Source organism: Argentina silus (assembly GCF_951799395.1).
Source record: "Argentina silus genome assembly, chromosome: 13".
In the NCBI taxonomy this organism is placed as follows: Eukaryota; Metazoa; Chordata; class Actinopteri; order Argentiniformes; family Argentinidae; genus Argentina; species Argentina silus.
Window position 1 is genome coordinate 7,677,090 of NC_139667.1, and position 25,809 is coordinate 7,702,898.

At 46.3% G+C, this 25,809-nt stretch overlaps 1 protein-coding gene across 2 annotated transcripts in view; it reads right to left on the bottom strand.

The window, feature by feature from the left end:
- Positions 1-25,809, bottom strand: part of syne1b (spectrin repeat containing, nuclear envelope 1b) — a gene marked incomplete at its 5' end in the record, with an annotated part of 74,050 nt that overhangs the window by 2,387 nt on the left and 45,854 nt on the right. Inside the window, 62 exons of one of the 2 annotated variants that reach the window (XM_083683159.1) lie at positions 570-628; positions 1,526-1,618; positions 1,815-2,027; positions 2,135-2,263; positions 2,440-2,640; positions 2,917-3,128; positions 3,224-3,350; positions 3,631-3,773; positions 4,265-4,333; positions 4,529-4,853; positions 4,967-5,158; positions 5,419-5,556; positions 5,678-5,860; positions 6,291-6,441; positions 6,662-6,849; positions 7,013-7,175; positions 7,419-7,585; positions 7,833-7,991; positions 8,844-8,999; positions 9,732-9,857; positions 10,021-10,215; positions 10,627-10,861; positions 11,055-11,149; positions 11,304-11,451; positions 11,570-11,724; positions 11,838-11,984; positions 12,113-12,295; positions 12,463-12,667; positions 12,842-12,975; positions 13,094-13,264; positions 13,522-13,677; positions 13,842-13,997; positions 14,202-14,378; positions 14,567-14,716; positions 14,886-15,068; positions 15,168-15,300; positions 15,494-15,690; positions 15,872-16,003; positions 16,117-16,290; positions 16,398-16,598; positions 16,756-16,875; positions 16,981-17,082; positions 17,220-17,429; positions 17,689-17,844; positions 17,968-18,099; positions 18,227-18,380; positions 18,537-18,637; positions 19,082-19,213; positions 19,857-20,048; positions 21,149-21,322; positions 21,676-21,870; positions 21,987-22,148; positions 22,381-22,494; positions 22,721-22,855; positions 23,064-23,264; positions 23,521-23,664; positions 23,848-24,030; positions 24,204-24,326; positions 24,586-24,771; positions 24,870-25,007; positions 25,280-25,462; positions 25,596-25,748. In XM_083683159.1, the coding sequence (XP_083539285.1) occupies positions 570-628; positions 1,526-1,618; positions 1,815-2,027; positions 2,135-2,263; positions 2,440-2,640; positions 2,917-3,128; positions 3,224-3,350; positions 3,631-3,773; positions 4,265-4,333; positions 4,529-4,853; positions 4,967-5,158; positions 5,419-5,556; positions 5,678-5,860; positions 6,291-6,441; positions 6,662-6,849; positions 7,013-7,175; positions 7,419-7,585; positions 7,833-7,991; positions 8,844-8,999; positions 9,732-9,857; positions 10,021-10,215; positions 10,627-10,861; positions 11,055-11,149; positions 11,304-11,451; positions 11,570-11,724; positions 11,838-11,984; positions 12,113-12,295; positions 12,463-12,667; positions 12,842-12,975; positions 13,094-13,264; positions 13,522-13,677; positions 13,842-13,997; positions 14,202-14,378; positions 14,567-14,716; positions 14,886-15,068; positions 15,168-15,300; positions 15,494-15,690; positions 15,872-16,003; positions 16,117-16,290; positions 16,398-16,598; positions 16,756-16,875; positions 16,981-17,082; positions 17,220-17,429; positions 17,689-17,844; positions 17,968-18,099; positions 18,227-18,380; positions 18,537-18,637; positions 19,082-19,213; positions 19,857-20,048; positions 21,149-21,322; positions 21,676-21,870; positions 21,987-22,148; positions 22,381-22,494; positions 22,721-22,855; positions 23,064-23,264; positions 23,521-23,664; positions 23,848-24,030; positions 24,204-24,326; positions 24,586-24,771; positions 24,870-25,007; positions 25,280-25,462; positions 25,596-25,748 (9,911 nt within the window). The remainder of the gene's footprint in view (positions 1-569; positions 629-1,525; positions 1,619-1,814; positions 2,028-2,134; positions 2,264-2,439; positions 2,641-2,916; positions 3,129-3,223; positions 3,351-3,630; positions 3,774-4,264; positions 4,334-4,528; positions 4,854-4,966; positions 5,159-5,418; positions 5,557-5,677; positions 5,861-6,290; positions 6,442-6,661; positions 6,850-7,012; positions 7,176-7,418; positions 7,586-7,832; positions 7,992-8,843; positions 9,000-9,731; positions 9,858-10,020; positions 10,216-10,626; positions 10,862-11,054; positions 11,150-11,303; positions 11,452-11,569; positions 11,725-11,837; positions 11,985-12,112; positions 12,296-12,462; positions 12,668-12,841; positions 12,976-13,093; positions 13,265-13,521; positions 13,678-13,841; positions 13,998-14,201; positions 14,379-14,566; positions 14,717-14,885; positions 15,069-15,167; positions 15,301-15,493; positions 15,691-15,871; positions 16,004-16,116; positions 16,291-16,397; positions 16,599-16,755; positions 16,876-16,980; positions 17,083-17,219; positions 17,430-17,688; positions 17,845-17,967; positions 18,100-18,226; positions 18,381-18,536; positions 18,638-19,081; positions 19,214-19,856; positions 20,049-21,148; positions 21,323-21,675; positions 21,871-21,986; positions 22,149-22,380; positions 22,495-22,720; positions 22,856-23,063; positions 23,265-23,520; positions 23,665-23,847; positions 24,031-24,203; positions 24,327-24,585; positions 24,772-24,869; positions 25,008-25,279; positions 25,463-25,595; positions 25,749-25,809) is intronic. The other variant, XM_083683160.1, reaches the window with a different exon arrangement.

A 25,809-nucleotide genomic window follows, 5' to 3' on the forward strand; every position in this document is an offset into this window, starting at 1 on the left:
ACTGCTGCCATCGTATTGTTCATTGCAGACGCTTGCTGGCTCAACAATTCAAGAGAAAGTGTGCTCAGTGGTAGAAAATGAGCATTAGAGCTCTACTGTTACCAGAGGATTAGAGGAAATGTTTATGTTACGCACAGGAAGTGCACTCTGGAAAGTAGCGATATTAAGCAGCCGAGGACATTGGCAGCAAAGAGGCCATTTATTACATGTTGCGGAACTCTTAATGATGTGTGGGCTACCACTCATCTAAACCCCTAGCCTATAGTGTCTAGAATTATAGGAGATGATGGAATTCATTGTCATGAGCCTTCATAATAACATCCACAAAATCGGAAATAGTCTTTTTAGGAGTATTATTAGGATTTCTCTATCGTCTTTTAACATGATATAAAACAGCTGTTGCACTGAGCGCTCTACTGTAGGCGTGCAGGGCAGCTTTAAGGCTTTCTGACCCACTGACACAGATATACAGTAGCAGTGCAGGACTTGACTGAATGGGCCTCCAGATGCGTCATGGGCCGATGAGTTCCATTATCTTCTGGGTGTTCTAGAAACCAGGAGAAAGGTACCTGCGATGTGGACTGCTCACAGAGGGTCCAGGATGTGACAGACTACATTTGCCCCGTGGCTGTTTGCAATGAACAGGGGGGTAAAAGAAAGAAAGTATGTTTCAGTCCAGGCAAATAAAGACAAAGCTACCGATGAAAGAAATCCCCAAATGAAAGAAGAGAGCAGCAACAAAATCAAATGTGAAGGTAAACCATGGAAACAAGGAAACTGGCTTTTCAAAGTGCACGACTACTTTGAACTGCTTCAGGATTCTGCCGGTAATGCTGTTATAGACAAAGTGAATTTGTATGCTGAAGCACAAATTGTATTGGCCATGTGATGTATGACTTGCTATATGGTAGACAGAGACATACAGTAAAGAACTCACTTGCCTATTTGGACTGACCTGAAAACAAGCCATTGCTTATCCGTGCATGTGATTTATTGAATTACATTTTACTGTCTTAAAATGTTCCAATTTGCAGTATCAAAGAGCCAGTATTCCTTGGGAACTAATCTACAGGGACCTACAGGGCACTAAAGAGTGGAAGAGAAAAGAGGAAAGTCTAAAGTTGAGAGGGCAGGATTTTGAAGTGTAGAAAGAATGTTAAAAAAGGCTGAAAATGAAATCAAGTCAATCAAGAAAAGGAGGACAGAAAAGGGAGGGGGGGGGGGGGGGGTAAGAAGGGAATAATCATTCTCCAGTGCTCTGGTGGGTTTGGCTCTGGCAGAAGACAACATGCAGGGGTAGAGGGGTGGAAACAGGGTCAGAGTTCAGAGGGAAGGTGTGTAGAGAGAGGTGTTCAGGGAGGTGAGGACAGATCCTGGGATGGCGGGGTGGCTGGGGGGGGGGGGGGGGGTGACTCTGGCCTTAAACTGGTCTCTCTGGGCACAAGCGATGCACTGTCTAAAGGGGGAATACCAAACACATTCCTTCTTGAATAGCACCATAGCGCCAGGCAGGACTATACGTTACCGATCGACGGCGACTTGGCGTGCTCCTGCCTGACACAGGGCTGAGGGAACCTGAGGTGTCCAGCTCATCAGCTGACGACCACGACGACAGGTCCTGAGATGGTCAAACACAGAGAAGGGAGGGACAGAGAGAGAGAGAGGGGGAGAGGGAGAGAGAGAGATGATGATCATCATCATCAGAAAGATGAGTTGGATACAAGAAAATGAAATGGCTTTTTTAATACTGTTCTCCTGTAGTATGGTTTTGGACTGAGTGTTCCGTGTAATAAATGCACTGCTGCTGCTCTGACCTGTACACTGCTTGTGATATCCAGAGTCTTCTCCAGCTCTCTGAGGTCCCGGGTCACCTCCTTCAGCAGTAGTTTCAGGCGGTTCCCGATGACGTGCACCTTCTCCTTGGCTTCGAGGCAGTCGCTGCCCTCAGAATTGACAAGCAGCTGGAGGGACATGTCCTGGAGAGAGGCCACCTTCAGCTGGGAGTCCAGCAGCTCCCGGCGGATTTGCTGTGGGTAGGGATAAGAGTGTTGAGGGTGGCTCACAATCTTACAGCAAGGAGACAATCACCCACAAAAAAGTTGTTGATGTTACTGAACACCTTTGACATTATTACCTTGAGTGTTTTGTGGTGCTCATGTAGAGTGTTACTGTCCTGGCTATGGTCGATGGGAACAATCTCATTCCTCCTGCGGTCAATGTTCTCTAGCCACAGCAGCAGACCATGGCTCATCTCATGGAAATCCTATGGAAGAGGTGTGAATAGCTTTTCAGTTTCAAACAGCAACAGCTACACAAAAACTCAGCACATTCTACTATGGGTTATACCCCCTTGATGTTTTGTCACTTGTTTGCTGTCTCAGTTGTTCCCTTTGCAAACTTGAGCTGTCCTGTTTTTTTAGGTCGTGTCTGGCCACTTACATGGCACTGCATGAGGGCACCCTGAAGGGACGATCTCCATTCCTGCAGTGAGGGGCCCAGCCGGTCCCAGCGGTTGTTCATCTCTTTCAGTCTGACCTGCAGCTCCTGGGACTCCTCTGTGTTTGACTGGACAAATTCTGCACTGCATAGATTAATGGACAGGACGATGGCCTTGCGCTTGTCAACAGCCTTCTGCAGCTCCTGTAGAGAGAGAACAATGTGATAAGAACATGTGGTAACAGGATTAAAAGGGGGAAATCTGGTATTGGTACAGACACAGACTTTGAAATTAATGATAATAGCCTTTGGTTCTTTAAGAATATAACATATATATTGTCTTACCCCATCAGAACCCAAAATATAAGGTTACTTTACGAAGCAATTGTAAACAAACATTGTATAGCCTGAAAACATGGTTACAACGGTCCATTACTGACTACCCATTTGAGACCCATTTGAAAGTGAAAGGCCAGTCACCTTGAGCTTCTTGATGCGCAGCTCAATGGTCTGGATGTCAGTGCTGAGGTCCAGCCTCCGCTGCTGCTCTAACTCATCCTCCGCCTGGCCCAGCCACGCCCACACGTTGTTGAGGTCAGAGTTGAACTGTTGCCACTGCTGCAGGTTCTGCTTCAAGCGCATCTCTTTGCTGAGGGCTTGAGCCTGCAGTAACTCCCAGCGCTCAATCACACCTACAGCACAGAAGAAAAAGACATCAAATATGAGTTATTCAGTGAACACAGCAGATATGCGTATGGTTCAGGCAACTGAGGAGAGGCAACTTTACCTGATGTTTGGGATTCTGAGCTGTTGGGGTCAACTAGTAACGTCATCTTGTCCTCCTCCTCCTTCAGCTCACAGCCCACTCTCTTCACTGTGTCAATGCTGCCTCGACACTCTCCCAGCAGACGCATCTACAGGGCAGTCAATGGATGTACATGTACGTCACTGAGATGTTCTCAATGTGACCAGGCATGTGACCAGGCATGTTTTCAGAGTGACCAGGCATGTGACCAGGCATGTTTTCAGAGTGACCAGGCATGGTGTTTTATAACAAATGTGTCAGAGACATCCTCACAGTCTGCTGATTGCGATTCATACACACACACTAATAGGATCAAAAGGGTATTTCAACTATTTTGGTTATATGTACAAAGCATAGTAACTAGTTATGTGACCAGGACTACTACTCACATATCCCATGTACGAGGCGTCCAGCTCAGGGCCAGTGGGAGTGCGACTACGGATGATGTTCTCTGTCTGCTGTAAGTGGAAGCGGCTGGTGTCCAGGGCCTTGTCCAACTGCAGGATGTGTGTCTCCAAGCAGCCTGCCTCTCCTGTGGACAAGAATATGGTCACAAACATAGTTAAATGAGACATTGGGAACTTTGGTCTGATAAGTAATTGCTTGTGGTTGCTTCAAACAATCCTTGAAATCTATCAAATCAAAACTTTGACAGTATGAGGTGTTATTAGTAAACAGAATTACACAGTGGTAAATGTGAACAAGGCATTTAACAAAATAATACAACAGGCTTCTTTCCATCAGAGTACACAACGTGCAGCTTTTGTGGTAGGTATTTGAGAATGCCAACCACAAATCTGCTTGAGGTTAGGAACAGTATACACCGCAAATCAAACAAAAGAAAGAGCAACAGAATTATATTATGCTCCGGTGTGTGTGTGTGTGTGTGTGAGAGAGAGAGAGAGAGAAAACAATATCAAACTCCAGGCAGTGAACAGGCTGTAAGTGTGATGCCACAGATGTTTGTAGCTGTTATTTCTTCCCCAAAACACACTCAAGCATGCTGGGGCTGACGCTGCCTACCAGTGGAGGACATCAATGTTTGTTCTGTAAGTTTAACAAAGGCCTCAGGGCTCTCTGGGATCACTACATCTGGAAGAAATATACATACACTCACATTTTACATTTCACCATTTAAAATAAACTGATAGCTTATGTATCTGAATGATTAAATTAATACATTTACGAGTATGGTTGAGTAGCCACTGTGACATGTGTCAACTGTGAGGTCACTATTTAACTCTTTAACCCCCAGCTGTCAGTGGACAGAAACAAGGGTAAACTGACCCAATAGGGCGGAGCCTCCCTCCTCACTGTCAAGCTGCTCCGCCTGCTCAGAGGTCAGGGCCCTGCTGGCACTCTCCAGCCCACGGCTCAGGTCGTAGTCATGGTCCCACTCCAGTGGGATGGAGTCCACACTGGCGGGGGTGTCCCTGCCCGACCGCTCGGCCCGCACCGGGGGTGCCAGGGAGGCCGAGCGGCTGGAAGAGGGCAGAGGCGACAGCAGGTTGTCTCCCAGGCGCTCGCTCCAGGGCAGGCTGGATAGGTCACAGGGCTCGTCCAGATCCAGCTCTCGGTCCGAGAAGGACACATCATGCTCATCATCTGTCAGCTGGAGGAGGAGGGGTACATCTGAGACCAATCCTCTTTCTAATAAGGGTATCATGCATCTGGTACATACATATACAGCAAAATTGACAATGTGCATGTTGCCCTGGGACTTACCGGTAGGCGCATGAGCTTTTTGTAGTAGCGCTCCACTCGTCCAAACACTTCCTGGCAGTAGCGCTGCAGCTCCTCCAGCTCCTCCTCGATGACGGTAGCGTCGAGCGGCTCACTCTTCTCTATCAGCGCCTCCCCCTGGTGGAAGATGTGCTCGATCTTGCCTGTGGTCAGAGAGATCTCCTGCTGGAACGCCTGTCGGAGAGGACTACGATTATGTCTCATTAATTAAACAAACAACATGCTCACTCCAAAAACGTATTCAAAAGTATGAACCCTCCTAGAATATCATCGAAAATGAATAATGTGCATGTTGAAATGAGTGTGAGTGCAATAAATATTATGATTTAAAGTTGATTCATTGGAGTGTTGTTCATGCATCATTGATTACCACTGACACACACTTAGGCACTCTGAGTGTGCATTATCGTGTCAGCAGGACTGGACATCCATACCCTGAGCTGCTTGATCTTGGCCTGGATGTCACACTCAGAGAAGTGTTCAATGTTAGTCAGCTGGAGGTCCATCTCTGTCAGCCACACCAGGATGCTGTCTCTGGCTGTCTCAAACTCCTCCCTCTGGCTGATAAAGTGCTGGAGAAGAAATCAAGAGATGCTAAGGTTTGAACCGATATAGGATTGTATAATTGTACACTAAATGTGTTACGTTTGTTCAACAAGGCCTCTTCTGGACTTGATGTAGTTAGTGCTGCACCTTAAGCCTGCGGAGGATGGATGCCACCCTCTTCTGCAGGTTGTCCCAACGTTGGTTCCCGTCGTGGGCCATCTCCTTCAGGCGACAGGAGGAGTCAGTGCGGTTCTCGCGGGCCAGACGCCTATACTGCTTATTGATCAGCTCCAGCTGGGTCAAGCTCTCATGGACCTGCCTCTGGAATGTCTACAACACACACACACGCACACACATTCAGTACTATATGTACTGTAAATGTACTGTCCCTCCTAAAGACCTCTTAATTCCCATTACCCCCCTGTACAAGTTTCTCTCCTGTACATTTAAAAAAATAATAATAATTAAAGTCCTTCTTCTAGCATTGTGACTGCCAATAGCCCTTGGTCTTATGATGACTGATGGATAGATGATTCACTTACTTTAACAAATGTATTTGTTGTAAGTCGCTTTGAATAAAGGCGTCTGCTAAATGCCATAAATGTAAAAATAAATGTACTGATCTGTGACAAGTCAATAAATCAATAATAATGTGTTTTGACTGAATAGGTAGTATTGTTGAGATGCTGTCATATATAGGAATAGGAATACTGTATATAGTTTGCATCTGACTGGGTGGCCTGCAGTTGTTGTACTGTACCTCAAACTTCTTTAGTTCTTCCTTGGCCACAGTGTAAAGCACGCCTGAGGAGTTGGGCAGAGAGGCCGTCTTCTCTGACGTTGCTAGCCACTCTTCAAAGCGCATAAAGTCATCTAGGAACTTCTGCCACAAACGCCATGTCTCCTCAATCCTTACAAATAAAGCATCGTAAAGACTTCTAGTTAGGTGACTGTGATACAGCCTGTAATAAGGTTGAGACTAAACAAACCCACAGCAACATCACTGAACATTCTTTGTTGTTATTCTTGAAAGTAAATAACCTGAGACTAGAGAGCAGGTGTGCCTAAATTCACTTTAGTACCCATCTTTGCTTTCTTAAGTATCCATCTTTGTGTTTGTGTGTTTCTTACTTGAGCCTCCTCTCCATGGACAAGGCACAGATGCTCCTCCAGCGGCGGTCCAGGCTGCGGGTGGCCTGCTGGATGGAGTCACACTCGGTGTCTGTGGCGCAGGCATCGCAGTCATGCAAGAGCACCTCACATAGGTTCAGCACCGAGGCCACTCCTGTGCTGTGCTTCTCTATGTCACGCTGAAGCTCCTGAGTGGACAGAGAGAGAGAGATGGGGGTTAGAGTTATCTTTTCAAAGAATCCTGTATGCAGCAATACAGTATGCAGCAGTGGTTTAATTGAATACAGTAGAAAGTATGTCTGTATTTGTTGTTGTGGGTGTATTATCTATCCCAAGGGATGGTGTCTTTACCTGCTGCAGGTCTAGTTTCCTCTGGATCTCCTGGGAGTCACAGGTGTCATAGACAATGGGTCTGGTCAGCTCGGTCTCAATGTGGGCCAGCCAGGAGCGCAGGCTGCTCATGTTCTTATCCAGCTGCTGAACGGCCACCAGGGTCTCCCTCAACTTCTTAACCCTATAAAGGGATGACATAGCAAATGTACATTTCAATAAGCTTCTTTACGTTTCAATAAATAGATATAATACAACAGAATACAATACAAAACAATACAATACAAAACCTGAAATACAATACAACACATATAGTAATCAAATGCCCAGTGGGCAAAATTCAAAATAGCCATAACAGCCACATGGTAAGTGTGTGTATTGTATACTGTATTCCTATGCAGTAGCAGTAGTGTATCCACATCCTCACCTGGTTCCAATGAGGTCCAGGAGGTGCTGCCAGCGCTCTCCGACTTTGCTGAGTTTGTGTTCTATCTCGGACGCCTTGTTCTCGTGGCTGGCCTTGGCCAGACGCTCACCCATCTGGTGCAGCTGCAGCTTGTTCTCCTGCGCCAAGGCTATCTCCTCCTGATAGTCCTGAAACAGGGACACACATACATTCACAATGGTCAGAGCACAGGGAAAATACAGTACATATACACTGAACAGGTGAAAGGGAGAATGACATTTAAATATGAAAGCATATTACATGTATTGTATATAGCATAAATGATTATGTCAATCACTAAAATAATTTTCATATGGACTTGAAGTTCTAAGGCAAACATAGCCAATGCAATGAAATAGCTGTTTAAAAACAGCTTTGTTTAGTTTCTTTGTTTACCTTGCGCAGCTTCTCGATCATCTCCTCGATGCTGACGTCTCCATTCTGGGAGACCTTGCTCTCCATGTGGGTGAGCCACTCACACAGCTCTTTGTTCTTCTCGTTGAAAACGGCCCACTCATTCAGCTTCTCAGTCACCTGCTGCCTGCGTAGAGAGAGCTGGAGAGACACAGGGAAGCAAAAATGCAGGTAAACACATATACCCATATGTGATAAATACAGACAAATTGTTTGCTGCACAATGACATACATTAACTTTTCACCATAGAAATACATTATTATAATACCTAGGTGATATGCATAAACACATCAAGCAATAGTTAATTGTTAATTATGTAATTATGTAAATTAACTGTTACCCAAGTATCAAATTAATGTAGCACTGCAGTGATGTGTAAAAAAAAAGTGTTACCTAATGTGAAGCTTCTGAAGCTGCAGTAGCACACTTCCTGTGTGTATCTGGTGTCTAGGTCTACATACTTATACGCCGGATGCAGTTTGTGAAAAAAAACATGTCCTGTTTTGCATCGAGGTTTCAGTTCACCTCAGCCGTTTCTGAATTTGCATCCGGCCAAAGAAAGTAACTAGCTCTATTAAATGTCTAGACTAGAGATTTTCTTAAAGTGAAATGAATTGCGTTGAAGGAATTGCAGAATGAGACATAACATTCCATCATGTTGACCAGGGCCCTTCTCTAAAATGTAGTAATGCAAAGTTAACGACATTATCATGTTGCTTTCATCGCAGTAATTTGAAATACTTTGTTTGCTAACCACTGTTTCTATTCTACTGCCCACAGCAATATGTCGACTCATACCACCGTCAGTACAAGTCCCACAACTTGATGTTCCATTAGACCTGTACTTAAAAGCTACACAAGTTGTCTATTGTAGAACATCAGCACCACCATGTGGACATACATGTCATTACAGACATTGCTATTTCTTTATAAGACCAGTGGGTTGTGATGCGTATTGTATGCACCACAAACACGTCACAGGTGTACTGTACCTGGTGGCATATCTCCTCCCACTGGCGATGTAACAGCTCAATGCGCTCCTGCAGGACAGACAGGTCGTCAGGACTGATATAGCTGGAGAGGGACTCCCTCAGCACAGTCAGGTGGGCAAGGTCTTCGGTCCAGCCGTCAAACGTGTTCTCCAAATCCTGTTTTGGGGAAATAGAAAATAAATCATCTCCTTTCGACGCTCGATAGGACTTTTGGTTTGAAAAGTGTAAACAATCAATAGAAAACCGCCCTGAAAGCTTCGGCTCATCAGTAGGCCAACGTCACTTCTCTGGACTTATTTTTATACATAACCCAATTGCAAATACTGTTGAAAGCATATAATCTATTTCCTCCTCTTATCACATGAAACATAATCTGCAATAAAATGCATTTGCAGAGGTGCCTTTTATGTTAATTACATAGAAGTAAACAGCTGCTGGCAACATGGGGGAGACATGAAGGAATGCTGTGCAGTGATTAGATTGAGCCAAAAGGTGCCAATTGAGTTTGTGTGTAATTATATGAGTTAAATATGTCTGGAAAACAAGGTGTGCTGGTGTGCTGCTGCTATGAATAAATACACTGTAAATCAATGTGTGCTTGGACATGACTTCCTCTATGGAAATATGAGGAGCATTTTTTCATCTAAAAGATGAGCGAAAGATAATTTTATGAAATCATACAGCCACTAGATGAAATAGTTGACTTTTACTAAGCCAATGCAGTGCATCTTTCATCAATGTGGTGCATCAATGTGGAGCATCTTTCCATTTCTCTTCAAGGATATCTCTCTGACTGTAACACAGATGTTCTGAAATGGGTCTAATCAGAGTAAGAAACTCTAATCTGTCTTTAACAGCAGCACTAAGCAGGATGAAGGTCTACAGTACCTTGCAGCGCATTTGTTCTGCTTGTAGGTCCTCATGGTGGTCGGGAAGGACTTGAGAAAGCTGTCGTTTGAAGGCCCTCAGCTTCTCCAGGGATCCCCCGATGCCTCTCTCACATCTCTCCCAATCCTGTGGATCGCACCCCCACGTAAACCATTATCAACACTATATATATGCCATAACAATATTTTGTGTTACTGTAGCAATATCTACTTCATGTTAACAATATAACACAAACGATTTCCTCTACTTAGTTGTCTCCAGAGGGATATTCTAAGGGGGGTGTATGTACCTTTAACAGGGTGGCCAGCTCTCTCTTGTGTTCCTCCAGACAGATGTTAGCGTTTCTCCAGCGCTCCTGGATGTCAGTGAGCTCACCCTGCAGAGTCACCTCCGCCCTGCTGTCCGCAGACAGGAGCAGCTGTCTCCCCGCCTCCACCGTCAGTATGTAGCTGCCCTGCTGCCGTTGCAACACCTTCTCCTTCAGCTGCGAGAGCACAGGATGGTCACAGTCAGCACACGGCCTGCCTCATTAACACTGACCAACACCTACACTATACTACACTGCAGGACCTTTACATAGAGAACTGTATGTACTTTATCTGTATCCATCTCTATGCTCCTTCAGCTGAGAGAGCACGAGACTACGGTCAGTTCATAGCCTGACTCATCAATACTAACAATGGGCTTCTACTGCACACTACAGGACCTTTTCCTTCAGCTGGGAGAGTGCAGGACATGACATTCAGCTGTACAGTATGGCCTGACTCATAAATACTGACCATTACCTACACTAGAGTATTAGGATGTTTATACAGGTGCTAGAGGTGGACTCTATCCTTGAAGGCCTATGGGATGCAACATAATGTGGTTCATCATCTGAATGAATGATGTGTACCTGAACTGCGTCCAGCATGGAGCGGGCCTGCTGTAGAGGAACAGGAGCCCCAGCCTGGAGGGCCTCTGCTGGGTGAGAGACCTCCACCAGCCATTTACGCAGCTTCTCTGCCATCTCCCTGTAGCGCTGCCACTGGCGGATCAGGCTGTCGATGATGCCCCGCCTCTGCTGGGCACGCCGCACCACGCCCTGCCACTGGTTACTCAGCAGCGCCAACTTCAGGTTGAACTCATCCCTGCAGGATAGAACACATACACATTAAGATATTTAAGATATATTTACAAAGGAAGCAACGGGTTATTTCATTTAGAACTATTTGACTTTAAAATGAGGTATGTAACGCAAACACACATGAGAGAAGCTCAGTTTCTGCTGTACAAACTCAAAGCTTTCTAAACGATGAATGCAGTGAATCCAGTGTACTCTACCTGTCATCCACCTGGCCCTGCTCCAACATCCTCTGTCCATCACTGATTATTGAGTGAAGGATCTGCTGACGACTAAACATCTCAGCCTGGAACAGCTGTAAAGCAAACACATTCGGATCGAGATGTCAGCATCTTGGCTAAGGTAGTACAGTAACTAATGCATTACAGCTCTCATGGGGAATTTATGGATTTCAAGTGTCCTAGCAATTACAGTGTAGGTTGCAGGTCTGTTTCTAGCAGGACTCTGACCTCATGTGCTCTCTGCTGCTCCATCAAACTCTGGTAGTTGCCAGAGATCTCCACAGCCAGTTTCTCCTCCGTCTGCACCAGGAACTCCATCCATGTCTCACACTTCTCCAGGAAGGTCTGCTGCTGCAGCAGGAAGGACTGGAGCTTGCTGAGGAGAGATCAACAGCATCTCACATCAGCTCAACAGAGCAGTTAGTTATTGAAATGATTTGTCATATGTCATCATTATACAGGATAGTTTCTTAAACGGAAGTGTTTGGTCTTACCTGAATCTCTCGGTGGTTTGGGCTGAGGCAGCAGACCAGCTCCTGTTGATGTTCTGCATGCATTTGATCTCAGAGTCGTTGAGAGGTAGCCTGTAGCCCAGCTCATTCAGGCGCTCCAGGTCTGGGGACATGCCGCTGAACTTCAGCATCTGCCTCTGGAAGGAGAGCAACAGCACAGCTGGTGTTAGCCTCATAAATTAGCATAGCCTCATACTGTACATTAGCGTCAGCACTCTTCTATGACAATCAGTCATATATGCTGAGTCACCTTGAGCTCCTCCATGCGGTCCTGGATGATGGACAGGTCAGCAGAGCCATTGGGATCCTGGACTTTCAGAGCCTCCTCTGCTTCCACTATCCAGCGACCCAGGGAATCCAGCTGCTCACTAAAGGTCTCATAGTCCTGGACTCCGGTCTGGAGGGGGAGAGGACAAGAACTGTTTTATACAGCCTACAGTTACAGCACATTAAAAATGTGTCCTGGAATATATAAGCGATTGATACAAACATGTCTCGCTGGATGGTCACATGTTCCTCCTTTACCTGCAGGGTTGTCAGCTGCCTGCTGAGGGCCTGTTCCACTGTAGCCAGGCGCTGGGCGAGTGAGAGGTGGTCTGACTGGATAGCAGAAGCTGCTGAGGTGTCCACCTGCTGTTTCAGCTTCTCTCCCATGTCCTGGAGTACATGTAGGGAGGCCTGCACTGGAGCCTGGGACCGCAGCAGTTCCTGTGAGAAACCAGAGGGGGAGAGAAACCACCATACATCAATACACACCAATGTAACAGTACTGAAAGCATATGCAAAATGGCCTTGATGGTAGATTACAGTATACTGCTTGGTGTTGAACCATTTACATATTAAAAAGTAGCAAACTCTATCGCTGTTCCACTCACACTGCATTCTTGGATCCAGTTGGACACCTCCTCGTCTGCAATGTCCTTGTTGCAGGCGGTCTTGAGTAACTGGTCAGCGCGCTCCTCCTGTAGCTGGACGCTGGTAGAGCTCTGTCCATGCAGCTCCTTGTAGTGCTGCCAGAGCTGCAGCAGGGCTTTGCTGCTCTTCAGACGCTCTGCAATCTCCTCCAGTAGGCTGGTCCACCTGAACACAAAACAGACATGGAAATGTTATTGGTTGATATTGCTGACTTTACTGGAAATCAATTAATTTCAATTTCATGTTAAAGCATCACATGTTAGTTTGCAAAACTAACAAACAAAACAAAAAAAACATTTGATCTCTAACATAAAAGTTCTAGAGCTGATGTGTTGTCACCTTGCGTTAATGTCCTTGAGGGCATTGTTGAGGGAGTCTGACACAGACGGGTGGCACTCCTTCAGTAGCTGGTGTGTCACAGAACCATACTTTCTCAAACTGCTCTCCTGCTTCTCCAATTCCGACTGTAGATTCTTCACAAACAAAAAACAGCATCAATGCATTAGTTAAACCAGCCATGAATAAAAATAATACGGACATAAATATCTTAATCAGAGCCAGTGTTAAAAATGTTGGCTCATCCTGGCATACCTGCAGGCTTTCCACCTGGAGTTGGACAGCCTCCAGGGAACCGGTGAGGAGGCAGAAACGTGACACAGAGTACCTCCCCTCCATCAGGTATCCGTTGACCTCCTCTGACGCTCGCTTGTACAGGCTCCACTGGTCCAACACTGACCTCAGACTGATCTTCAGCTGCCCTATCTGTGGAACACAAAAAAAGAAAACAACAAAATAAGAGAATATAAAAACAAAGATAGATGATAAAAACAAGCTATATTAACCTTAATATTTCACTTTGTTTTTATTTAATATTCACATTGTATTACATTTGTATGCGAAATGTGTTAACAAATAACCCTCACCCTAACTCTTGAACACAACTCCTTTAGCCTCAGTAACAGAGCATACAAGTACACTATATCTAGAGAGAAAAGAAAAGGGACAGAAAGGGAGCCTACCAAGTGGTCCAGGTTTGCCCAGGTGTGATTGACACTCTGGAGGGTCTCCATGACGACAGCACAGGCCTCGTCAGTCTTGTTCTGGACGAGAGCACAGCCTTGCTCTTCTACCCTCTCCACGTCACACTCCTTCTCCTTCACCATCTCCTCCATCTCCTAAGGAGGACACGGCAGAGAGTTGTCAGGATAGCCGCCTCATTTCTAATTTCAGACATGCACGGTATGAAGAGGGCAAGAACACATAACGAACACAAGAAACTGCTGGACAGTAGAAGTAAACAGATGAATTGATAGATAGTAGAGACAGAGAGAGTCCATGCCTGGCAGTCTTTGAGAGCGTTCTGCACAGAGGTCAAGTCCTCTATCCTGTGCTTCCTTTTCAGCCTCTCCTCCTGAGTGGCCAGCCAGATCTTCAGGCCCTGAATATTGCTCTCATATTCCAGCCAGGACTCCAGCAGGCTCTCCAGGAATTGGATCTGACAACACATCACATATAATTAGTAATGTTTTATTGATTAAATCAAAGGCCCAATACAACACACAAAAAACAGGCCTCAACTTATAACTTACACAGTACTGTATAATAACAGGCTAAAAACACCTGAACACCTGAACAAGCTGTAATAATGCTCTGGAATAATCTCTACATATACTAGAAGTGACCACTGTTCTGCTCTCACCCTCTCAGTGATGAGGCCCTGCAGTATCTGCCAGCGACGGTTCATGGCACCAAGTCTCTCGGCAAAGTCTGTCTTGTCGCTGCGCTTGCTCTCCACATCCTGACCACTGATCTGCAGAACTGCCTGGTTCACAAAGTCCACAGTCAACTGCTTACAACTGACATCAACTCGGAAACCCTGGAGATAGAGAGAGAGAGAGAGAGAGAGAGAGAGAGAGAGAGAGAGAGAGAGAGAGAGAGAGAGAGAGAGAGAGAGAGAGAGGGAGAGAGAGAAATGTGTTATTCATAATGGGGTTTGAGAATGTAGGGTACTTCATTAGGGAACATTTTCACTTAGAATTGAAGAGTGAGTGTTCTGTTCACTACCTTGTACTTTTGCAGGTAGTCCTGGATGACCCTAGACCCAACGGCACTCTTGAAGTTCTCCTCATCCTCCACAATCACATTCTCCATGAAAGACATCCAGTTCACCAGCTCAGCGATGGCATGCCGAGAAGCCAGCTTCTCCATTTGCAACTGAAAAAGAGCATCCAAAAAAGGCAACATTATAAACCACAGGTCACAAGAAGTCAGTGTTTTCTGAATAACCACAACCACTGTATACTGAGTAAAGTAGGAGACAGCACTAATCCTATTAGTCTAGGGTAGATAAGCCTGTTTACTGACAAGCAGCAGGTGGTAATACCTGATGCAGCTTCTCTTGCACCACTGGGATGCGTGTGAGGAGCTCAGCCCACTGTGTGTCAACACGGGCCAGATCAGAGCGCAGAACCGCCGTGTCAACTTTCTTCAGACGCAGCAGCTGATTCCCCTCGCTGACCACCGAGCTCTTCAGACATGACCGCGTCTCCACCTCTTTAGAGAACTCCTGTGACACAGAGAAGGATGAACATTGTCAATTGTACCTGGAATATCACTCAAATACACTGGAGTAGGAGCTATTATCCTGTCTATTGACAAGACTCACCAGGAACGCTGACAGATGTTCCCTGACCGTCTCCAGATCCTGTGGAACTGACACAGCCTGGGTGTTCCAGAACTCCAGACGTTCTAGAGCAGACAGCAGCCACTCACTCAGCTCAGTAGACTCCTTCTGATACCTGAGGATCACATTCAAACATGCTCAGTAAAATCTATCAAACCCCAAGATAGTGAATCCACATCCACATCTCATCTCACATAACATCACATTACATCATAACATCACATTGTGTAACACCACATAGCACCCCATCTCATCAGAGCTGTGAATAATGGGAAACATGTATGTTGGCCCTGAGGTCAGGCTCTGACCTGGTCCAGTGTTTGAGGATGGCATCCAGGCGCTGCAGCTCCTTGTTGACCTTGGTGGTGTTGCTGAGCCAGTGTTCCCCCAGCAGAGTGAGCTGGTTCTCCAGGCCAGGGCAGCTCACTGACAGCAGCATGCGCTTCCCCTCCTCTAGCACCTGGTAGAGTTTATGCTGGTGCTCTGTCAGTCCCCCCCTCAGGCCCTACATTAGAGAGAAGAAGGAGGCAGAGAGGTTGAGAGGGGTGACAGCTACATTAAGATCATCCAGAGATATCGTCTGTTAGGGCTGTGGAACTAATATGTCACAGTGCTCTGTATGTGCCACTGACATTGTGTTGTAATTGCATGACATTGTTGAAAGGGATCATATTATTTTATTGTACCTGATATAGTGAGATTCTGTCAGTGAGTTTCTCCTCAGTCTCTTCCACCAGGCCCACTGTGGGGATACTCCCTTCTATTGCCTCCAGCTGTCGATACAGGCCTTGGTAATCCTGCACCAAGCGGCCCCAAGTCTGAAACATGACACATGGTAGAATTGGTGAAAATGTCTAATTCATCTTAACTTCAATGTATATGTACTATACATGTGAGTAGGAATACAATTTGTGTTGCGCCACTGTCTCACCTCCAGGATGTACTCCAGCTCCACGCCTCTCCTGTGGGCCTGTTTGAGGACGCCCTGTGCTTGTGCCAGGGTTTCCTCCAGGGCCTGTCTCTCCCTCGGGAGCACGAAGGTGCTGATCTTCCTGAAGAACGTCTCTGTCATGATCATGTGGGACTCAAGCCCCTGGAAGAACTCCTGGAGAGAACAACAAAATTCATGAGCAATACTCTTGAATTCTAGCCATTGAATTGATTATCCTGTTCAAAATGCTGTAATTCAGTGTGACTTATACAGTAGGCTACCTTGTGTTTGTCCAGGAGATTCTGAACTTCCTCTACAGAGTTGGCGATGGTCCTCTGGTCGGCGGCCATCTTGTCCTGAGCTGTGTCCACCAGGTCAGCAAGGTCCTGTAGAGCCCGCTCATACTGGCCCTTCAGAGCCATGTTCTGGTTTAAACCACTGCGCCGGGAGCCAACAGTAATCACCAGCTCCTCATAGGCATCCTGAAGCACACACATGGAAACAGAGATCATGTAATTGACTAATGTTTACACAGTGTTACAACAGTGTTTGTGTGTGTGTGTGTGTGTGTGTGTGTGTGTGTGTGTGTGTGTGTGTGTGTGCACGCGCGTGTGTACACTATCTGAGAGAGTACTGTACCTGCAGCTTTAGCAGCTCATTGGTGGAGATCTGGTCTGCCTGCAACTCTGCTCCTCTGGTTTTCAGCTCAGTGATTCTCTGTTCAAACACCCTCAAACTCTCCTCAGCTTCAGCAATGACCTGTTAGGAGTACCAACGCTGGTGAACATCTTAAACATATCTTTAAATTCTTATTCATACAATCAGTTGAGAGGGAAAGTGTCAAACAACAAGAGTGGCTCCTACCTCTAGCTGTTTGGAGGCTGGTCTGTCCATAGCCCCTGCCAACGTCTGAAGAATCTGCCACTTGGTCTCAGTTAAAGCACTGTAGAGTAGCCGCAACTCTGTCTGTGTAAGGCAAGACAAGGTTTCCCTTAATGCATACTGTTGAATAACTACGAGACAAAGTTACAGTGAGGTGAGATACTGTACAATATAACAGCTAGAGAGACAAGCACACCACATATACACTACATTAGGCGAACCTGGTAGGCTGTAAGTTCCTGCATCCTGGTCCTCATATGTTCACAGCGCCGCCCCAGAGCAGCATCCAGAGCCCCCAGCCTATCTGTCAGGCAGTCCAGGGTGTCCTCTAGCAGGGTCTGGTCCTCCCCACACAGCCCTGTTGGGCCGTCTAGGAGACCCCGACTATGGCTCACCTCCCCAGTCACATCACCTACATCCTTCCCCAAGGTCTGGAGAAAGAGTCAACTCAGTCATAAACATATATGACCTAAGGTTGTAAACAACAGTGGCCTTACAGGGCACCCAGGGCTTATACAGTGTGTACTTTAGTACCATGATACTATTTGTTTCTAATCTAAAGTATACAATATGATCATTTTAAGTTTAGGCTACATTGTGTTAAACTGATGTTGTGTGCCTGAAGATGACTGATGACTGTTATCTGATGACTGTTATCTGATGACTGTTATCTGATGACTGTTATCTTACCTCCTGGTTTTGCAGCTGTGTCTCTGCATCTTCAGCTAGAAGCACAGAGCTAGAGAAGAGTGTGTTCTCCACGTCATCCAGCCAAGAGGTGGTGGCTGACACTGCTGCATACAGCTGCTGCTCCATGGGGACCGTCTGCCTCTCAGAAGCTCTAGTCTGTAAAAACAGTGCATAGTTGTACATGATCCAGTCACTAGACAACAGTCCACCAGAAAAAAACATGCGATAATAGTAGACAATGTTATCGTTTTATAGAGTGTATAGTATAGTGATTATAACCTGGGCTGACATCTCCTCCATTGTCTGGCTGAATCCATCATACAAAGTCTTGAGTGAAGACTTGTCCTGGACTTGGGTCTCCCCCTTGAACAGTGGTCCAGCTGTGGTCACTCGAGCGGTTCTGGAGTACACCTGTTATGGAGATCAGTATGACCATTGTCAAGACATCACAGTAGACAGTACCACAGAAAATATTCAGGAAGCTACCACAGTTTATAATGAGTCATAAATATGCATGGCTTCAGTGTGGGATCAGTACCGGCTGCTTGAGGTCCTGCTCCAGGGTTTTCTGTAGGAGCTGTAGCTTGGTTCTCAGCTCTATCCTCAAGCTTTCCCATCTCTGTCTCATCTGCTCCTGTGCGGCCCGAGTCTCTCTCTCCAACACTAACTCTGGAGAAAATGGCTCCATCATACTGCAAAGAAACATGGTGGGAGAAGATTAGACCGTAGATTAGAATATAAGGTCAATCAAAGCCAGTGAAATGGATACTGAGAATAAGGTTTTGGTATTTCAAGTGAATGCCCATGTAGACTCTTGACCTTTGTGATTGTGTTTTAGGTGGGCGTACCTGGCACTGCTGGGTGAGGCCTGTTGGATCAAGATCTCCTCTCCTCTGCTGGCTACAGACTGCAGCAGCTTCTTCTGCTCTGCCAGCTGCTCCTCCAGCTCCTAAACTCACAACACCATATGTTCATCATAATCAGTCAGTTCACAGCAATGGTTATTTGCAGTTTATTGCACATGACTATGCAGTAGTAGTGTGGCAGTGTAGTAGGGTGTGAGAGTAGTGTTCTAGTAGGGTATGAGTAGTGGTGTAGTAAGGCCTGAGTAGTGGTGTAGTAAGGCATGAGTAGTGGTGTAGTATGGCATGAATAGTGGTGTAGTATGGCATGAATAGTGGTGTAGTAAGGCATGAGTAGTGGTGTAGTATGGCATGAATAGTGGTGTAGTATGGCATGAATAGTGGTGTAGTAAGGAATGAGTAGTGGTGTAGTAAGGAATGAGTAGTGGTGTAGTAAGGCATGAATAGTGGTGTAGTAGGGCCTGAGTAGTGGTGTAGTAGGGCCTGAGTAGTGGTTTAATAGGGCATGAGTGCGTGGGAGTGCTCAGTACCCTCTGTCTCTGGAGGCTGTCCTGGTGATGCTGGGAGCGTGTGGTCCGGGCCTGTGCCAGCCAGTCCTGCACACTGGGGCAGTCAGACAGGCTGGAGTCTGACTCACTGTCCTCCTGTTCCACCAGGGAGCCCTGGACACAAGCCGAGATATTCATCCACACATTTAAGCAAAATAAAGGTTATTGATTTATTGATTCGATTTTTGGATTCACACATCTCTCCGCACAATCAGTCTGCATGCCTGATCTTTTGATTGTATCTTTTAATCACAAAAAAAAACAAAAAACATATGCAGTCCATTACGGCAGATTTACTTGATCATAATTCTTATAAAATACATGATTATTTACTCCAGTTCACCTAATCATAACCCTTCACCCATAAGCAGTAGAGAGCAGAGGGGGCAAACAGGCACCATAGGGCATCATAGGGGCAAACAGGCACCATGCCAAAAGGAGCTAAAATGCTAAAAGCAGACATTACATGCTTCCTCAGTAAGGCCTTCAGTTCCTCCCACGCTAAAGTGGCCTGCAGGACAAACAAGGTAAAGGCACTGGCCATTAGATATACTGGCTACAGCAATAGTACTAGTGCCACCTATGGCTATAAGGGAGACGGGAGGGCAAAACACTTCATTTATTTTTTTGCATTCATACAATTACAGTAGAGATTTCATTTAACTCTCTACGTTTCTACAGAGACCAACGCTTTGGACATTGAGAGGACTATATCAGTAAGAAAGTTCCGGGGAGAGTATCTAGCAGCAAGCCTCACCTGGATGTTGATCTGTTTGTCTTGTAGCATCCTCTGCAGCTCCAGCAGGCTGCCCTTCAGCGTGCGCAGCTTCCTAGCTAACTGCTCTCCGTCCTCCCGCATCTCCGCCCTCCCCTCCAGCAGCAAGCTCTCGCTGTGCATGGACAGCTCTGACAGGGCCACCACCTTTTGCTCGATCTCCAGCAGCATGTTCTGGAGCAGCAGCAGGAGAGAGGCCAGCTCAAACATGGTGCCACATCAACCTCCTCCCCACCACTCCTCCCCACCACTAGACCTAACCCTAACCCAACCAGGCAGCGTCAGTGAACAGGGGGTCCAGGGTCTGTGTGGACCCCTTCAGTGGCAGCAGCAACAGCAGCTCTCTCTAGGTACTGCCCTGCTCTCATCGTCGGCCCACCTCCTTGGCCTCGCCTCCCCAGCCTGGTCTTGAGGACAGCACATTACCACTAATCCGTCATGTCCCATGTTCAGCATACATGCTCCCCCTCAAGATCAACAGTACAATTCTAAGGTGCCCTGGATCCCTAGGGCCTTGCAATGATAAATCCAGTGCTATCAAGTATGTCCCATAGTAAATGTTGCCTCATAGACTTCTGAGCGAAGGTCATTCCTCCATTTAAGTAGCTAGATCAGAGCCATAGCCTATAATCGGTAACTTGAACAGGTTTCTCCAAGACAGGAAGCAACTCCCTCCTCCCCCGCCCCCTCCCTCTCATCCATCAGCTGGGATTCCCTACTTAGATATTCAATTAGCCCAGCCCTTCTTCGTCACCAAGACCAATCCCTGCACCGGAATCTATTAATCTTTGGAAAGCCACTACCCCCGACGACCCTGCTCTCCGGTGCATAGGCCCCAGTCAAACTGAGACATCTGCATAATCTTCTTAAGACGAGTGTTACAGCCTCTTAGAAAACCCAACCATCTGAATATGGCCTCTAACTCTGCTAATACTCTTGTTTACACTGTCAGGTTTCTGGCCCCCTGAGTGAATCCATATGTTATAGGGGGAATACACATTGGGAGTCAAGTGGGAGTCAAGTCAAATAGCAGATAATAAAAGATTGACTGCAGTATCATATAACTGGGGAAGCAACACAGCCAGTTTACTAGGATTGGCAGACTGTTAGTTTTATAATTATGATTATAGATTCCTGTTCAACAAGGGGATTTGGTTTCGTCATAAACAAAATTTCAACCATAGGCCTACACATTGTTATGAATTGACATTGTTTTGTGCCTCACCATGTGTTTGTTGTGTATGTGATAAGCGGACAGTAGGGGGTGCTCTTACCTGACAGTCAATGAGCTGTTCCTCCGTGTCCATGTCAGTGTCGCTGGGCTGCAGGATGGAGCTGAGGCTGCAGCGGGTGCTGAGCAGCCATTGGTCCAGTTCGTCTGCCTGGCTGTGGTAGTGCTGTAAGGCCTGCTCCTGACGCTGCTCCTCCAGACGGTCACTCACACGCTCCTGGGTAGGGCACATGACATCACTCTATTAATGTTTTCAATCAAAAGAAATGTTTGACTGATGTCTCTGAACTGAAGTAATGTGACGCCAGACTAATGCTTGACTTATGACTTCCAATGTAGTTGAAACAACCTCGGGATCGCATGGCAGTGGAGGGAAGAAGGGCAAAGAAGGGGCATGGCTGTCTTATGGTATGTGATGACTTAATAAACCACCCGTGATTGTTTTTGCTTTGAAAATGTCTGAGAGTGTCCTAATAAAGCTTGATGAGCATGAGGAAACTGTCAGGGAAGTACAATAGAAATAACTAGAAGAATTTCAATCAGATGTAGACTACTGGGGCATGACAGTACCTCCAGGAGATGTCGTTTCCCTGAGGCCTTCATATGGATGGTGGCCATCCTGTTAGCCAGGACAGTGAGGGTGGACTGCATGGCTAACTGGTCTGCTGTGTCTGAGTCCAGAGCATCAGAGACAAGATCCTCTGTGAAACTCATCTGCAGCCTGTCTATCTCGTGCTGCAGCCTCTGGATCTCCTTCATCATGGCCTGGTGGAAACAACAGTGTTAGACTGGGGAGGATAAGGCATTAATTAATCCATTCATCCATTAATTTATTGGTGCATATCAAGGACTGTTTAAACATTTTTATATAATAACCTCACCTGCTGGGCTTCAATATGACTATCTGGGCTCATATCAGCCTCCAGTGGCTCATTCAGTTTGGCCTCAATGGACTCCATCTTGGAGGAGATAGACTGGAGGGAGCCCTGATAGCGCTGCTGCTTCTCCAGGGCCTCATACAAACTCCTCTGCTTCTCACTGATCTGTATTAGAGGATTAAGGAAGTAGCCAAGCCTTATGGTTATCACAAACTGTGTGTTGGACCCGTCTATATAATGTGCTTTGAGGTAAAACAGTCGTGCTTGCCTCAAAAGTATTTTTTTCAATGAAATGCTCAGATGAGAACAACGTATTATGATGCATTGACTACAGCAATTCAGTAAAAGCAATCAGCCTCAAAAGTGTAGGTATATTGAACAGTACAGCGCTACGAACCACATTCTTTAGAGTCTCCCATGAGCGTTGAAGGTCATCCAGGTTGGCCACAGACTCAAAGGTTGGGTCATAAAGCTCCTGAACGGGAGCTCTGGTCAGTGTCACTCTGCCCATCTGAAAGAAGTCACAAAGGAGGTTTGCAATGTACAACAGCAGGAGAAAGTGTATAATATAGGGGGTTATGTGGAGAGGTGGAGCAAGGCTTAATCAGTGGTATGATGACGAGACATATCTATGAATTCTTTATCAATTATGGCCAAGGGATTAGATCTTTTTTGAGGATGCCAATTTCCCTTAGTGATCTGCGGGCAGAGTGGAGATAGAGCTCAGTGTGTGGTACCTTGTTAAGAGAAGCTTCAGAGATGGGAGAGGGGGAGCGACAGACAGCAGGAGAGGAGAGCTCACTGCTGGTGCCCTCCTCCCCAGACTCCTCAGTGACAGGGGACAGGAGGGTGTGACAGCGACCAGCTGTCCTCTGACACCCCACACACAACAGATTAAGAGAGAAGAGAAACACACACACACACACACACACACACACACACACACACACACACACACACACACACACACACACACAGCATCCCAATTAAATAGAAAGATAATCACAAACAGCAGGAAAAGCATTTACAGAATAAATGTGCTTAATTAGGTCTAAAGGGAAAACGGCCTTGGCCTCTCACCATGACCACGGAGGGTTGTCCTGAGGGTTGTTTGGAGAGGGTGTCTCTCTCCTGCTCCTCCAGCCCCTCAGACAGCCCCTCCTCCACGTCACTCACTGTCAGCAGCATGGTGGCGTGCTTGGCCTTCACCGCCAGCATCTTGCACTTGGAGTTCAGGGAGGCGATCTGCTCTTGGTAACCTTTGATCTTTTGGGCCAGCTCCTGTTCAAAACAATCCCCATGACCACTGTCAGTTGAAGCCATCAAGCCAAAGAATCACAGAGAATAGTAGGCTACCAATAGGAGAAGAGAGGATCCTCATGATTGAAATTAATGAAACTCAAAATCAAAAGGTATGATTAAACATGCACCATATTACTATTAATACCACCATTTATCATTTAATGTACAGCTTGCATAAACAATCTAAGACAAAACAATGTCCATACAAAGCATTGGTAATGGCAGTGTACAGTACCTCATGGTGGAGAATCTGAGCCTGCAGCTCCTGGATATTGCTGGTTGGGATGGGACGGTCCTGGATGACATGGTGGGCTTCCTCAATCAACCCCTGCAGGTGCCTGACTTCCTGTTCATACTGTTCATATTGGACCACAGCCTCCTGGGAAAGGAAACACATGACATCAGCACATCTTCTTTACAGAGATTGTACTGTATGCTGTCAGTGAAGGAGCACAAAGAATAGGTGTGTGTGTGTGTGTGTGTGTGTGTGTGTGTGTGTGTGTGTGTGTGTGTGTGTGTGTGTGTGTGCTGTTCTTGACAAAGGTGCAATGTTGCCCCCTACCTGCAGGATGTTACACTGCTGTATGGTGATGTGCTGCAGCTGACTGGCTTCCTGCTGCAGGCCCAGAGCAGTGCGGCAGATGGACAGGCCAGGCATCACTTCCTCTGGGACACGCAGGGCGCTCTGACACAACTGCACCGCCTGCACCTGCTGCTTAAAGCACTCCATCTCCGACAGCAGACGCTGCAAAACCAAAGTAAGCTTTAATTACTCCTCATCCTTCAATGTAATGTAATTACTGTCCTGGCAGTGCTGAATGAATGAATGTATTCAATAAATGTGCATTTAAAGAGTGAAAATAAAACAGGCGTTATCTAATCATGTGCTATTCTCTGGTTGATGTTGAACTATGTTACCTGTCTCTGAGCCAGCTGCTCTTTGAGACTCTGGCGGGCCAGCTCTGGGGAGGTCAGCGTGGCCTGGACCTGCTCCAGAGCCACATGCAGGGCCTTCACCTCATACTCCAGCTGCTCCATACTCTGAAGAGAGGACACACACAGGTAAAACACGTGGTTTTCTCAATAGATGAGGTGGATACTGACATTCATAAAGCTTGTGAAAACAACGCAAGAATACACTCTGCATAACTTTTCCAATGACTGTTCCTGGACCAAAGACTGGTAATAATGATAAAAGCTGATGTTTAAATGCTTAAACAAATGCATAGAACCACCACTAACAGTTTGTGTGAGGATAGTGAATCAGCCAAAGGATGGTTGTTGTGGCTCAGTACTGTACCTTGGCTGCGTCTTGCAGGCTTTGCAGTCGTGTCCGGATGCTCTGCTGCAGCTCCTCAGCGTGGCGACTGAGTTCGCACACCTGCTGGTTCATGGCCTCCACCTGCAGAACCTCAGACAGCAGCTCCACCTTCTCCCCCATGGCCTCCAGGTCCCCATGGAGCTCACGGGACTCACGCAGCACAGACTGAACACAGGAGGAGAACACAACCAATGGGATAATAGTAACGGGCACATTGTATGATTTAAAACCAGAGCCTCTAAATGTGCCGATCTCCAACCCACCTGGTACATCCTTATCTGCTCCTGCAGATGGGCCGAGGAGTTCCAGATGATGTTTGCTCTCACTAGGCCCTTGGCTTTCTCTGTCCACCTCACAATGAACTCCAGCATCTCATTATACTCGTCTAAATGGGCCCCAGCCTGGAGAGCAGTGATAAAAGAGACACAGTGGAATGACAGGCCAACAGCAAAGAGGCTCCCATTGGGAATATTTATATTTATATTTTATTTCGACATAAAATTGCTTTTTTTTGTGTGGATTAAACACACAAAGACCACATAGAAACACATATAATATCTGTCTGGGGCTGCACAGTCATTGATGTGAACTCTTCAGTGTAATAACAACAAGGCTTCCAACAATAACATACGTTTTTTTTTTTCTGGCATTTCTGCTATAAATAGCTTCTGACCTTTTTCAGCCAGATGGTCCTGCACTCTGCCAAGCGAGCCGTGTGGTGGTGGATCTCTCCTAACTTGGCAATGGCATCACTCAGCTGCTTAGCTAGAATAGGGTTTCTTCTGCCAAACTCTTGTACAGCAGCATCCAGCTCTGAGAGAGTCCGAGCACAGCTCTCCAAGTCATTACACAGACCCTGGGTAGGGAAACAATCAGTTAATATCGTGACGAAGTTGATTAGATGCTTACTAATTGCAGCGTTGAGAGGAAAAAAAACTATGAGAAGCATTATGCATGACAAAAATGTAATTTCTTCAGCTCCCTCTCACCTTGGTTTCATCTTTTGCATGTTCGACATCAGTGGCTTTCTCCTTGAGTTTTGTGGAAATGGCCTTCAGTTTCTCAGACACATCATGGATCCTGGAGCTGAAGTCCTCCTTTATGTCTCTAGTTTTCTGAATTTCTCTCTCTTTGGATAGAACCTTGAGCGTTCACAAGAGAAAGGGAATGCACACGTATTACAGTGTAATCACTTTGATTGTC